Genomic DNA, 15,591 nt, shown 5'->3' on the forward strand with positions numbered 1-15,591 from the left:
GAAATGATACATTATTTCCTCTGGTGTGATATCACAAAACACAGGACAAACCAAGACTGAAAAAACTGACAAAACCAATAATTATATATATAGTTACAAACAGTGTAACAATACCATAACTTGATGAAGAAGTCCTTGAGCACAGTAAAGTTCAAAGTTTCTCAAGTGTCCCACATCTCACGCAGATGGGAGAAGGAAGAAAAACTCTCCCTGCCATGTCGACCACAAATCGACTCTGAGTCATCCGAAAACTTCGAGCTCTGATCAGCTCTCCGACACCGAATACTGACACCATCTCTGTCCAAACGATACAACCTCCTTCTCGGTCGCCAAAAGCAGGCAAGGCCGGGGATTTTGAGGCCTACCCTCTGAAAGATTCCCGACTGCGCAGTAACAACAGCAGCGGACGGGCGTTTCAGAAATTTCTCCAGATGTTCCTCTGTGATTTTACGTCCATTCTCCATCAAATCAGAATTGTCCACGGCTCCTATTTAACAGATATGACATCATTTTGCACCGGAGAGCTGCGCACGCGTGGCGCGCTGCCATCTTCTCCTCCCGCCAATGAGGGCAAGAAAGTCACGACGATTTTTCGTAGCCCCTCTCCAGATGGGGAACCTGCCATGGAAGCAGGGAACAGTGGCAATGGCAGCACGCAGTTACTTATCATCACAGTTGGCAACATAGTCAAGAAAAGCCTTCCAGGTTACCCCTCTCCAACTGTGCAACGGAGCCAATAAAAAAACATTTTAACCAGCTCAAACAGAATTCACGTAAACAGGTCATTAAAAGCAGAATGTAAAATGTAACACAGAAGGCAGGTACCAGCCCAGTGCTTTAGCTAAGATCTGAAGAATTTTCACCTGCCCCAGCTGCATTTAATTACACCCTCAAGACAATGAACAAGGACGTGGCTGCTTTGGTTTTCAAAGGACTTCTGGGAAGGGCTGGGAATGGAAAGAACTAATCTATCAAGTGGGTGTTTTATTGGAGCGGGTTATAAAATGTCTGAATAAGGGCAGGACGGTAGAGTAACACTTACAGCTCCAGCGATTGGGGTTCAAAAAAAAAACACAAGAAATCCTCCAGACACTGGAAACCCAAAGCAGGTCCTGAAGAAGTCTCGGCCTGAAATGTCAACCATTTATTCATTTCTGCAGATGCTGCCTGAGCGGCTGAGCTCCCATCCTCCAGCATTTCGTGCATGTTGATCAGGTTCAATTTCTGCTGCAGTGCGCAAGAAGTTTTTTTAATATTCTCTCTGTCACCATGTGCTCTGATCTCCACCCACATTCCAAAGACATACGAATTAAGGTTAGTAAATTATGGGCATGTTATGCTGGCGTAAGTATTTTGCGTCAGTCTTCACTAGTGGCATACCAGAAATTTGAGAGTGACAAGAGGCAGAAATGAGTGTAGTCACTTCTACTAAGGAGAAGGTGCTTGGGAAGTTGAAAGATCTGAAGGAAGATGGACTACACCCCAGGGTTCTGAAAGAAGTAGCTGAAGAGAATGTGGAAACATTAGAAATGATCCTCCTGAACAATTGGAACATAGCTTATTATTAACATCCTTGATCGAAAATCAATTAATGAGAACTAGAAGTGATTTTTATATTCATAGTGATAAATCGGGTAAATTACTGGCTAACCAATTGAAATTTGATTCGGTTAAACGTCAAATTACTAAGATCTGCAAACAGGATGATACTTTCACAGTTGATCATGTTGGGATAAACCAAACCTTTCAAGAATTTTATACCTCTTTATATCATTCTGATTTTCCTCATGATTCTAATTTCATGCATGATTTTTTAAGTAAATTGAGTTTTCCGAAACTATCTCCCGAAGATTGCCTATCATTAGAAACTTCCGTTTCAGAGGAAGAAATAATAACTGCAATCTCATCATTAAATTCCGGTAAAGCACCCGGTCCTGATGGGTTTACAGTGGAATTTTTAAAATTTTTTTCCTCCATTCTTTCTTCTAAGTTGTCTAGAATATTTAAGGAAGCAATTAGTTTAGGTAAATTACCACAATCGTTTTATGAAGCCTCTATTTCCTTAATTCTTAAAAAGAATAAAGATCCTACGGATTGTGCATCCTATAGACCGATTTCTCTTCTGAATGTAGATTCAAAAATTTTTTCAAAAATTCTAGCTACTAGACTGGAGAAGGTGTTACCTCAAATTATTTCCATGGATCAAACCGGATTCATCAAAAATCGCTATTCATCTTTTAATATTAGGAGGTTAATGAATATTGTTTATACCCCCTCACTTACTACCCCGGAATGTATTATCTCATTAGATGCTGAGAAAGCCTTTGACAGAGTTGAATGGCCTTATTTATTTAATGTTCTTGAGAAATTTAATTTTAATTTGACATTTATATATTGGATTAAATTGTTATATTACTCCCCGGTAGCCTCGGTCTGTACAAATAATTATAGATCTCCTTTTTTTCGTCTTTTTCGTGGCACTAGGCAAGGTTGCCCTCTTAGTCCTTTACTATTTAATATTGCCCTTGAACCTTTAGCAATTGCTATCCGTGACTCGCCAAATATTGTTGGTATTATCCGTGGAAATGAAATACATAAACTATCATTATATGCAGATGATTTGTTGTTATATATCTCTAACCCGGAGAAGTCAATTCCTGCTATCTTAGATCTGTTAGCTCAATTTAGTAACTCTTCTGGTTACAAATTGAATCTTAGTAAGAGTGAATTATTCCCTTTAAATAAGCATGTACCTATTTATGGACGTTTACCATTTAAATTGGTTACTGATTCATTTATATACTTAGGGATAACAATTACCAAAAAATATAAAGATTTATTTAAAGCTAATTTTTTACCTTTAATTGATCAGATCAAACTTTTATTTACCAAATGGTCCCCAATCTCTTTGTCTTTGATTGGTCGGATTAACACTATTAAGATGATCATTTTGCCTAAATTTTTGTATATATTTCAATCGGTTCCAATTTTTATCCCAAAATCTTTTTTTGATAATGTGGACTCAAAAATTTCCTCATATATTTGGCAGAATAAAAATCCTAGGTTAGGTAAAAGATATTTACAGAAATCCAAGAAGGAGGGGGGACTTGCCCTCCCAAATTTTAGATTCTATTATTGGGCAATTAATATTCGATATTTAAAATTTTGGCTACAAGATTTGGACGCATCTTTAAACCCTCATTGGGTAAATCTTGAATCTAATTCATTACAAGGGTTTTCCTTGGGTTCGGTTTTAGGAACTTTACTTCCTTTTACTTCTTTTAAATCATATAAACAAATGAATAACCCAATAGTTAAACATACTTTACGTATATGGTTTCAATTCCGAAGATTTTTTGGGTTTAATCAATTTATTCTAGCAAGTCCCATTATATCAAATTTCCTTTTTCAACCTTCCACAATGGATCAAGCTTACTTTGATTGGAAAACCAAAGGTATAATATCTTTTCACGATTTATTTTTGGATAACTGTTTTATGTCTTTTGATCAACTTTCTAATAAATATAACTTACCCAGATCTCACTTTTTTAGATATTTACAGATTAGAAACTTTTTAATTACTGTCTCTCCTAATTTTCCACACCCATATCCAATGGACACTTTGGAAAAAATCTTAGACTTAAATCTTTCTCAGAAAGGTGTAATAGCAATTGTATATAATATAATTATGAATTTATGTCCTGATGCCTCTAATAAAATTAAAGCTGACTGGGAAAGAGAACTTGAGATTAATATACCGACTGAAAAATGGGAAAAAATTCTTCAGTTGGTGAATTCATCCTCTGTATGTGCTAGGCATAGGTTGATACAGTTTAAAGTAGTTCACAGGGCTCATATGTCCAAAGATAACTATCTCGTTATTACTCTTATATTAATCCAATATGTGACAGATGCCAGTCTGAGATTGCTTCTTTAACTCACATGTTTTGGTCATGTCCCTTGTTGGAGAAATATTGGAAAGATATTTTTGATATTATTTCAACGGTCCTAAATCTAGACTTACAACCTCATCCAATTACTGCTATCTTTGGATTACCAATGATAGACTCAAATAATTTAACCTCTTCATCACGAAGGATGATTGCATTTCTTACTTTAATAGCTAGAAGGTCCATCTTGTTGAATTGGAAAGAGATCAACCCTCCTACAGTATTTCATTGGTTTTCACAAACTATGGTGTGTCTGAATTTGGAGAAAATTAGAAGTGCAGTTTATGACCCTTCTATTAAGTTTGAAAAAATTTGGAGGCCATTTATTCAGCATTTTCATTTGATGTAATTTGATCATTCCCAAACTGGTTTTATTTCTCTGTACTGTTGTTGGAGGGGAGTGGAGGCGTCGACGCTGAGGTTTTCTTCTTTTCCATTTTTAAGTTGTTAGTTTTGCCCAAGTCTTTTAGTTTAGTTTTTTTTTCTTTTGGGATGGGTTTTTTTTTCTTTTTTTTGTCTTTTTCCTTTTTTTTTTGCTTTATATTATCCGTGATCAGTTCTACATGTATGGGAGTTTTGGTAATTTCCACTATTTGGTCTTGCAATTACTCTTTTTTTAAATGTAACAATACATCTCATATTATTTGTATTATTGCTATGTTTTGTTTCTATATTTTGAAATTAATAAAAAGATTGAAAAAGAAATGATCCTCCAAGAATCACTAGATTCGGAATGGTTCCAGAGGACTGGAAAAATGCAAATATTTCTCCACTCTTTAAGAAGGGAGGGAGCGGGAAGAAAGTAAATTGAAGGCCAGTTAGCCTCACCTCAGCAGTTGGGAAGACGTTGGAGTTGATTGTTAAATATGGGGTTTCAGGGTACTCGGAGGCACATGATAAAATAGGCCAAAGTCAGCATGGGGAAATCAAGGGGAAATCTTGTCTGACAAACCTGCTGAAATTCTTTGAGGAAGTAACAGACAGGATAAACAAAGCAGAATTGGTGGATGTTGTGTAGTTAGATTTTCAGAAGGCCTTTGACAAGGTGCTGCACATGAGGCTGCTTAACAAGATGAGAGCCCATGGTATTACAGGAGAGATACTTGCACGGATAGACGATTGGCTGACTGGCAGGAGGTAAAGAGTGGGAATAAAAGGAGCCATTTCTGGTTGGCTGCCAGTGACTAGTGGTGTTCCACAGAGGACAGTGTTGGGACTGCTGCTTTTTACATTGTACGCCAATGACTTGGATGAAGGAATTAATGGCTTTGTGGCCAAATTTCAAAGTTCAAAGTAAAATTTATTATCAGAGTACGTACATGTCACCACATACAACCCTGAGGTTTCTGCAGGCATACTTATTTTGCAGCTGACACAAAGATAGGTGGACAGACAGGTAGTGTTGAGAAAGCAGGGAGTCCTGCAGAAGATTGGAAGAATGGGCAAAGTAGTAACAGATGGAATAGAGTGTAGGGAAGTGTATAGTCATGCACTCTGATAGAAAGAATAAAGTGTAGACTATTTTCTAAATGGAGAGAAAGTTCAAAAATCCGAGGTGCAAAGGGACTTGGGAGTCCTTATGCAGGATTCCCTAAAGGTTAATTTGCAGGTTGAATCTGTGGTGAGGAAGGCAAATGCAATGTTAGCATTCATTTCAAGAGGACTAAAATACAAAAGCAAGGATGTAATGTAATGCATTAGTTAAACTGCACTTGGGGATGAGAGGGATAATAAATCAGCCATAATGGAATGGTGAGGCAGAATTGATGGGCTGAATGGCCTAATTCTGCTCCCATGTCTGTGGTCTAAAAGACAACAAACTGTGCAAATAAAAATTAAATAAATACCAGAACACAAGTAGTACAGGCCTTGAAAGTCAGTCCATAGTTTGTGGAATCAGTTCAGAATTGAGGTGAGTGAAGTTATCCACAATGGTTCAGGAGCCCGATGGTTGTAGGGTAACAACTGCTCCTGAACTTGGTGGTGTGGGACCTGATGGTTGAGGGGTAATAACTGTTCCTGAACCTGGTGGTGTGGGACCTGATGGATGAGGGGTAATAACTGTTCCTGAACCTGGTGGTGTGGGACCTGATGGTTGTTGGGTAATAACTGTTCCTGAACCTGGTGGTGTGGGACCTGATGGTTGAGGGGTAATAACTGTTCCTGAACCTGGTGGTGTGGGACCCGATGGTTGAGGGGGTAATAACTGTTCCTGAACCTGGTGGTGTGGGACCTGATGGTTGAGGGGTAATAACTGTTCCTGAACCTGGTGGTGTGGGACCTGATGGTTGAGGGGTAATAACTGTTCCTGAACCTGGTGGTGTGGGACCTGTACCTCCTTCCTTTGAATCAACCGTATGGGGTAGGACATACAAGCAAGTTTATCTTAAAAGTGAGGGAGCTATGAGATCACCTTTGCTCTATACGCAACAAGAAGTGGGATTTCCTGGTGGCCACCTATTTCAATTCTACTTCCCATTCCTATTCTGACATGTCAGTCCATGGCCTCCTCTACTGCCAAGATGAGGCCACGCTCGGGTTGGAGGAGTAACACCTTATATTCCGTCTAGGTAGCCTCCAACCTGAATGCATGACCACTGTTTTCTCGAACTTCAGATAATTGCTCCCCACCCTCTCCTTCACCATTCCCCATCCTTGTTTCCTTCTCACACCTTCTCTTCTTACCTACCCATCACCTCCCTCTGGTGCTCCTCCCCCTTCCCTTTCTTCCATGGTCTTGTGTCCTCTCCTAACAGATTCCCCCTTTTCTCCAGCCCTTTATCTCCTTCGCCAATCAGCTTCCCAGCTCTTCACTTCACTTCCTTCCCGGTTTCACCTATCACCTGCCACCTTGCACTTCTCCCTCCCCTCCTCCCACCTTCGTATTCTGATGCCCTTCCCCCTTCCTTTAAAGTCCGGATGAAATGTCGACTGTTGACAGATTCCCGGGCCTGCTGAGATACTCCAGCATTTTGTGTGCAATGCCTGGGATTTTCAGCATCTGCAGTCTTCCTCGTGATTGAGTTATAATTTGCTTTACTATCTCAAATCAAGGTGTGATACCGGACAGGTCACTTGCCAGCAGTCCACCGTTGGAAAATGTATGCACGTGGAGTTAACTAAAGGTAGAAAGGGGCCCAACTATTCTGCTTCCTACCCCAACTCCAACCTTCCCTGATGGGACAGGCAGGTGATACACAATTGCCTGGGTTTACAAAGCAGGGGTCAGACATAACTACAAGTCAGTATGAGTCAACGTGGCGACCTTTGTAGCTCTTTCCTCATCTGCTCAGCGAGATGAGTAAACATTCTCTTGCAAAGTTCGGCTTCGGTCTCCTCTCTGTTCAGGGGGTTAAGGCCAGGTTCTTCAGCTCATTTACACTGACGCTGAGGTATCTACAAATCACAAACGATGGCCAAATGTCCGGTCTCTGGCCTCGGTCAGTGAGTTGGAGAAAGGTTAGGTACTATTGCTGACACTGGTTATTCATTACCAAATCGTGGCTTGGAGTTAGTTGGTTTTTTGTAATCGGTAGGGATGGTTTTGGGGATAGAGAGGGGAATTAGGGTTTAGGGACAGTGGTATGGGGAATAAGAAACCAACCTAGGGATGTGTGGAAGTTAGAGGCAAGGTTCAAACTCCAGTGATGTGGCCGGGTGACAAAGGAAATCTGGAGTCCAGGCCTCCGCTCCACGCTCGACAGCCAGCAACGTGGACAAAGGGCATCTGGAGTTTACGCGTCTGCCCTGCACTCAAAGACCAGTGACTTGGATGTGTGACGAAGGACGTCTGTGGATGTCGGGCGGTGCCCGGATCAGAAGACCATGCGAACAGGTGGGCACAAAGCCAGATAGTCAGGAAAAGGCAGGGTCCCACCGTCGGCTAGTCCAGGGATCAACGCCGAAGATCGAAGCCCGATAGCTGAAGCCTGGAGACTGGAGTCGGTGGACTGTGTGTGCTCTGTGGGCATGGTATGTTGACCTTTGATTAGATACTGTGGAGAGTTGGGAGGAAGTGATTGTAAAGGCTGGTGGGATGTAGATCTTGGTTGAGAGTCACAGAGCAGGAAGAGGAGGTACCACGTAATCCTTTGGTCTGACCTGGATTCCACTCCTGGTGGAAGGAATTTTGATTTTGATACCAGTGCAGGTTACAAAGACTAAAGACAGCACGTGAAGCTGTGATCGGGCATGGTTTGCAGGAACGGTTGATCGAAGCTCTACATAGCATAGCACTGCTGGAAAATTGGCTTAGATGTTGATTAGCACGGGTGTCAAAGGTTACAGGATGAAGGCAGGAGAATGGGGTTGAGAGGGATAAAAATCAACCATGATCAACGGACCGAATGGCCTAACCCTACTCTAGCCTTTGGAGAGGACTCAGAAGGCAATCTCCAGACTTAGTAAGAGATCACTATTGAGTCCCAGCCTTCACTACAACAATAAACTCTTTATCAGGAAGAGATTGAAGTCCATACTCACCGAAGAGAAGCCTGAAGACCCCCAGGGACGCTGGGTCAGTGGGTCGATTCAACAAACAAACAAATCGATGCCAACTTCGGAAATCTGACAACTCAAACCCGAAGATCCTCTTCATTCTGCTGTCTCCCTCCTGCGTTGCCGCCTCCGTTGCTTCCCCCCTTCCGGCACGTTGAGGTTCATCTGCAGCGGTGAATCGTAAACCAGCTTTTACCCTCAACGCTAATCAAGTGAGAACTGAATTATAAAAACGGTGAAAACTTTACAACGTGGGCCACTATGTCCACAATAGTGGAAAGAAGTGTCACCGGACCTAATCTCACCATCTTGGAGTGAACATAGGACAGTATAGCATAGGAACAGGCCCCCTGGACAAAGCCATGCTGCCTCTCCCTAATAAGGTCATGTGTTCCCATATGCTCCGATATCCTCTCCCTAAGAATTCCCTCCAGCAATTTTCCTGCAACTGATGCGAGACTCACCGGTCTATAGATCACCGGATCTTCCCTTGTTCCCTTCTTAAATCAAAGTACAATATTAGCCACTCGCCAGCCCTCCGAGACATCCCTTGTGGCTAGAGGAGATGCGAATATACCGGTCAAGGCCCCAGCAAATCTCGTCTTCTGCCTCTTTCAATAATCTGGGGCAAATCCCATTGGGCCCTGGGGACTTATCCGCCTTCATACTCATAAGGAGGCCAAACACTTCTTCCTCCTTGACCTCTAGATGCCCTAACGTATTTATAGACTCAGCACTGATCTCCTCGTCCTCCATATCATTTTCCTGAATATAAGACCATAAGGTACAGGAGCAGAAGTAGGTCATTCGGCCCATCGAGTGTGCTCCGCCATTCAATCATGGGTTGATCCACTTCATCCAGTAATCCCCACTCCCCTGCTTTCACCCCATATCCTTTGATGCCCTGGCTAATCAAGAACCTATCTATCTCTGCCTTAAATACACCCAATGACTTGGCCTCCACAGCTGCTCGTGGCAACAAATTCCACAGATTTACCACCCTCTGACTAAAGTAATTTCTCTGCACCTCAGTTCTAAATGGACGTCCTTCAATCCTGAAGTTGTGCCCTCTTGTCCTAGAATCGCCTACCATTGGAAATAACTTCGCCATATTTAATCTGTTCAGGCCTTTTAACATTTGGAATGTTTCTATGAGATCCTCCCTCATTCTCCTGATCTCCAGGGAATACAGCCCAAGAGCTGCCAGATGTTCCCCATACAGTAACCCTTTCATTCCTGGAATCATTCTTGTGAATCTTCTCTGAACCCTCTCCAATGCCAGTATACCCTTTCTAAAATAAGGAGCCCAAAACTGCACACAATACTCCAAGTGTGGTCTCACGAGTGCCTTATAGAGCCTCAACATCACATATTCTATATCTCTAGAAATGAATGCCAACATTACATTTGCCTTCTTCACAACTGACTCAACCTGCAGGTTAACCTTCAGGGTATCTTGCACGAGGACTCCCAAGTCCCTTTGCATCCCTGCATTTTGAATTCTCTCCTTATCTAAATAATAGTCTGCCCGTTTATTTCTTTCACCAAAGTGCATGACCATACACTTTCCAACATTATATTTCATTTGCCACTTCTTTGCCCATTCCCCTAAACTATCTCTCTGAGGACTCTCTATTTCCTCAACACTACCCACTCCTCCACCTATCTTTGTATAATCGGCAAATTTAGGCACAAATCCACAAGTCCAAATCATTGACATACATGGTAAAAAGCAGCGGTCCCAACACCGACCCCTGTGGAACTCCACTGGTAACTGGCAGCCAGCCAGAATAGGATCCCTTTATTCCCACAAACACGAGGAAATCTGCAGATGCTGGAATTTCAAGCAAGACACATAAAATTTGCCAGTGAATGCAGCAGGCCAGGCAGCATCTCTAGGAAGAGGTACAGTCGGCGTTTCGGGCCGAGACCCTTTGTCAGGACTAACTGAAAGAAGAGACAGTAAGAGATTTGAAAGTGGGAGGGGGGAGGAGGAGATCCAAAATGATAGGAGAAGACAGGAGGGGGAGGGATGGATCCCTTTTGCCAATCAACTTTCCAGCTCTTAGCTCCATCCCTCCCCCTCCTGTCTTCTCCTATCATTTCGGATCTCCCCTTCCTACTTTCAAATCTCTTACCATCTCTTCTTTCAGTTAGTCCTGACGAAGGGTCTCGGCCTGAAACGTCGACTGTACCTCTTCCTAGAGATGCTGCCTGGCCTGCTGCGTTCACCAGTGATTTTTATGTGTGTCCCTTCACTCCCACTCTCTGTTTTCTGACGACTAGCCAGTGCTGCACCCATGCCAGTAACTTCCCTGTAACTCCATGGGCTCTTGTCTTGCTAAGCAGCCTCATGTGCGGAATATTTACAAATCAGCTATCCCCTATATGTGTGGTGGATGGCCGTATGAGCAGCAGGTGCCTACCACAAGTTACGGTTATTTTATTTTTATTGGAGATACAGCACGGAATAGGCCCTTCCAACCCTTTGAGACGCACCGCCCAGCAGCTCCGAACATAACCCAAGCCTAAACACTGGACAATCTACAATGACCAATTAACTACCCCGTATGTCTTTGGACTGTGGGAGGAAACCTGAGTACCCGGAGGAAACCCACGTGGTCACGGGGAGAACGTACAGACTCCTTACTGGCAACGGGACCACAGACAGCAGGCAGACAATCTCTGAGGAGCATTGATAATGGCTGGGGTCACCCGTCTTGTAAAGACACGGCCCAGAAGGAGGCAATGGCAAACCACTTCTGTCGGAAAATTTGCCAGGAACAATCACAGTCACAAGACAATGATGGCCCACAACATACAGCACGGCGCATGATGATGAAGATACCCTGTAACAGGGGTCCCCAAACTTTTTTGCACCGCGAACCGGTTTAATATTAACAATATTCTTGCGGACCGGCCGACCAGGGGATATTCAAGTAGGGTTAAACTCACCTCAACATGTCTTTTACAGTTAGGGTCGCCAACTTTCTCACTCCCAAATAAGGGACAAAAGTAGCAGTCAAATATGGGACAGTGTTTACCCCGAGAAAGACTACCACGACCATGAAGCCTTGCGCGGGCACCTATGTGCACATGCGTGACGTGTGCATGCGCGTACATGCCAATTTTTTTCCACAAATCGGTTTTGCCTTCATCTTCCCGACTACGCTGTACCTACATTATTTCTACTTTATATAGGCTGTGTATTTATCATATCATTCCTGCTTTTACTATATGTTAGTGTTATTTTCAGTTTTATGTGTTATTTGGTATGATTTGTTAGGTTATTTTTTGGGTCTGGGAACACTCCAAAATTTTTCCCATATAAATTAATGGTAATTGCTTCTTCACTTTATGCCATTTCAGCACAAAAAGTTTCATAGGAACGCTCTACCTTAGCGGGGGAAATACAGGACAAGGGCGGTCCCGTATGGGACAAACCAATTTAGTCCAATATACGGGATGTCCCAGCAAATATGGGACAGTTGGCAACCCTATGTTCAAGTTCAACAGTGTGTGACAGGGAATGAGGAAAGGTGCAGCTGACTCGTATCGTTTCCTCACGGCCTGGTAGCACATGCTTTGCGGCACGGTGGTTGGGGACCGCTGCCCTAAAACATCTAAATCAAAAGCGTCAGAGGAGTGGTCCTATAATCTGGAAAACCTGCCCATCTTGTACCAAGGTCCAATGCAAGCTAGATGAATGGAATTTTACTGGGGAACAAATAAACCTTTGCATTAATCATTACCCTTTGCTAACCGCCAGTGCATCTGTTTCCAATTTGACCCTTTACTTGGGCCTTGTGCCGGCTGGTGGCGTAGTGGCATCACCGCCGGACTTCGGAGCGAAGGCTCCCGAGTTCGAACCCAGACGGCTCCCCGGCACGCTTTCCATCCGTGCTGGGTTGAGCGTCGAGCTAGCAACTCGGCCTCGTAAAAAAGAAATCGCGGAAAAAATTCTTCAGTTGGTGAATTCATCCTCTGTATGTGCTAAGCATAGGTTGATACAGTTTAAAGTAGTTCACAGGGCTCATATGTCCAAAGATAAACTATCTCGTTATTACTCTTATATTAATCCAATATGTGACAGATGCCAGTCTGAGATTGCTTCTTTAACTCACATGTTTTGGTCATGTCCCTTGTTGGAGAAATATAGGAAAGATATTTTTGATATTATTTCAACGGTCCTAAATCTAGACTTACAACCTCATCCAATTACTCAAATAATTTAACCTCTTCATCACGAAGGATGATTGCATTTCTTACTTTAATAGCTAGAAGGTCCATCTTGTCGAATTGGAAAGAGATCAACCCTCCTACAGTATTTCACTGGTTTTCACAAACTATGCTGTGTCTGAATTTGGAGAAAATTAGAAGTGCAGTTTATGACCCTTCTATTAAGTTTGAAAAAATTTGGAGGCCATTTATTCAGCATTTTCATTTGATGTAATTTGATCATTCCCAAACTGGTTTTATTTCTCTGTACTGTTGTTGGAGGGGAGTGGAGGCGTCGACGCTGAGGTTTTCTTCTTTTCCATTTTTAAGTTGTTAGTTTTGCCCAAGTCTTTTAGTTTAGTTTTTTTTTCTTTTGGGATGGGTTTTTTTTTCTTTTTTTTGTCTTTTTCCTTTTTTTTTGCTTTATATTATCCGTGATCAGTTCTACATGTATGGGAGTTTTGGTAATTTCCACTATTTGGTTTTGCTATTACTCTTTTTTTAAATGTAACAATACATCTCATATTATCTGTATTATTGCTATATTTTGTTTCTATATTTTGAAATTAATAAAAAGATTGAAAAAGAAAAGAAAAAAGAAATCGCCTGCTACACAAACATCAACAGCAAAAAGTTCATGGCCTATGCTCTCTCGTGAGTTTAAAAGGCAATTTCCTTTCCTTCCTTCTTGGGTCTTGTGGTCTTTCGTCAAATTTATTGTCCTGTGCAGAGGAATTGTGAGATACATGTACAATGAAAAATCTGCTGGGGGAGCATCACAGGCACGTAGATACAAGCAAACAGATGATACATTATACATCAAATCATACCATCCAGCCCAAAAAAACAGTGCACAACCATGGTGCAAAGAAAAACAAAGACACCTTTGAAATACCATGTGAGACCTTAGCAAACTCCCTACCAAAACACATGTAGACCGCAGAAGACACCACCCTCGGTATAAACACAACAGATTCTGCAGAGCCTGAAACATCGACTGCTCATTCCCCTCCATAGCTGCTGCCTTACCCACTGAGTTCCTCCAGCACGCTGCGTGTGCCACACTCATCAGCCCACGAGAAAATAACCAAGTTAGAACAACCTGCAACTTTCCAGTGGGGAGAAAAACTCCTCCGGACTGAAAGAAGTATGCCAGAATTTTCGGACAAAGCTTCATCGTGTGTTCTATTGGAGACAGGACGGGAGACACAAGAGAACGAGGGTACTGGAATCTGGGGCAACTAACAAGAGCTTGAATGGTCTCAGCAGCTCAGGCAGCAGCCAAGGAGGGAAATGGGCAGTGGGAATTTTCAGGCAGGACTGAAAGTATGGAGGGAAGTTGTCCCAGACAGAGGTTTGGGTGAGGGTGGGGGTGAAGAAGAGAGGAAGAGGAAGGGAGACGTCCCAGACAGAGGGAGGTGGAGGAGGGGGAGGGAGACGTCCCAGTCGGAGGGAGGTGGGGGAGGGGGAGGGAGACGTCCCAGTCGGAGGGAGGTGAGGGAGCGGGAAGGAGGGAGAAGTTCCGGACAGACTGCGTTGGGTGAGGGAGACTCCCAGAAAAAGTGGGGTAGAGATGGGGAGGTGGCAGAGCCGCAGGGAGAGATGAAGTGAGGGAAACATTTTGTACAGTGTGAGGGGGAGGGGATGAGTGGAAGGGGGGAAGGGAGAGGGAAGGGGTGAGTGGGAGACGTCCTGGACAGTGGACGATGGGGGAGCGGGTAGGCAAAAGAGAGCGAGACGTGCCGGACAGAGGGAGGTGGGGAAGGGAGAGGGAGAGGTGGGGAAGGGAGAGGGAGGTGGTGGGGAGGGAGAGGGAGGGGGTGGGTGGGAGATATTCCGGACAGTGGACATTGCCGGACAGAAGGAGGTGGGGAAGGGGGGGAGAGGTGGGGAAGGGGGGGAGGGGAGGGGAGGGGAGGGTGGGTGGGAGACGTCCCGGACAGTGGATATTCCCGGACAGAGGGAGGTGGGGGCGATGTCCTAAATGAAGAAAACAGTGTGAATACTGGAGGGGGAGTTGCACATTTTCAATGAAACAAAAGATACAAAACCCCCCTGGCAGTAATTTCCAGGGCGGGGGCGTTGGAAGTAAACAGAAAACTAAGTTGTGGGGGCCGAGACCCAGCAGTGAAATCAGAGCCAGACATTACGTTACTGCCAATGCTCTCGGGTGGTAGGGTTTGCGGACGTGCGCTCTACTTGTCCATCCTGGACTGGCCGAAAGCGCGCCCCGGCCTCCCTCCGGCACTCACCGAGGGGTTTCGCGGCGTCCTCATCTTTCCGCCGCATCTTCGACTCGGCTTGGCTCGGCTCGGCCCGCTGCCGCCTCCCGCTCATGTACTCCACACCAGGGGCAGAGAGCGCTCCGTCCGGCCGCAGCGTGGGCTCTCCGCCGCTGTCGTCAAACGCACAGCGTTTGGGCTCAGTTCAGATTGGTCGCCCTGGCCCGGGGAAGGCGATCTGGCGCTGGGAAAGCTCCATTACAGCCAGCCTACAAGGCGGTGCTTAGTGCTGGATCCAATACACGGCGCTGTCAACTTCCAGCAGTAATACTATACCAGGCGTCATTTACACTCAGTGCCACTTTATTAGGTACAGCAGTGGGAGCCTGTTGCTGTAGCTCATTCACTACAACTTTCGATGTGTTGTGCGTTCGGAGATGCTCTCCTGCACCCCACTGCTGTTACGGGCGGTTATTTGAGTTACTGTCGCTTTCCTGCCGGATTCAACCAGTCTGGCCATTATCCTCTGACCTCTCTCATTAACAAGGTGTTTTCGCCCACAACAAGGCCGCTCACTGGAATTTTTGTTTTTGTTTTTTCACACCATTCTCTGTAAACTCCAGAGACTGTTGTCCGTGAACATCCCAGGAGATCAGCAGTTTCTGAGATACTCAAACCACCCCATCTGGCACCAACAATCATTC

General features: G+C 44.0%; 1 protein-coding gene across 1 annotated transcript in view; it reads right to left on the reverse strand.

The window, feature by feature from the left end:
• ggcx (gamma-glutamyl carboxylase) overlaps window positions 1-15,140 on the reverse strand; it is a 79,627-nt gene extending 64,487 nt beyond the window's left edge. The window contains exons 1-2 of the mRNA XM_072266672.1: window positions 14,918-15,140; window positions 8,433-8,612 (exon numbers count right to left, since the gene is read on the reverse strand). Coding sequence (XP_072122773.1) covers window positions 8,433-8,612; window positions 14,918-15,002 — 265 coding nt within the window. The 5' untranslated portion in view covers window positions 15,003-15,140. The remainder of the gene's footprint in view (window positions 1-8,432; window positions 8,613-14,917) is intronic.
• Window positions 15,141-15,591: the final 451 nt, after the last annotated feature.

This window comes from Mobula birostris, chromosome 8, assembly GCF_030028105.1.
Source record: "Mobula birostris isolate sMobBir1 chromosome 8, sMobBir1.hap1, whole genome shotgun sequence".
Lineage (NCBI taxonomy): Eukaryota > Metazoa > Chordata > Chondrichthyes > Myliobatiformes > Myliobatidae > Mobula > Mobula birostris.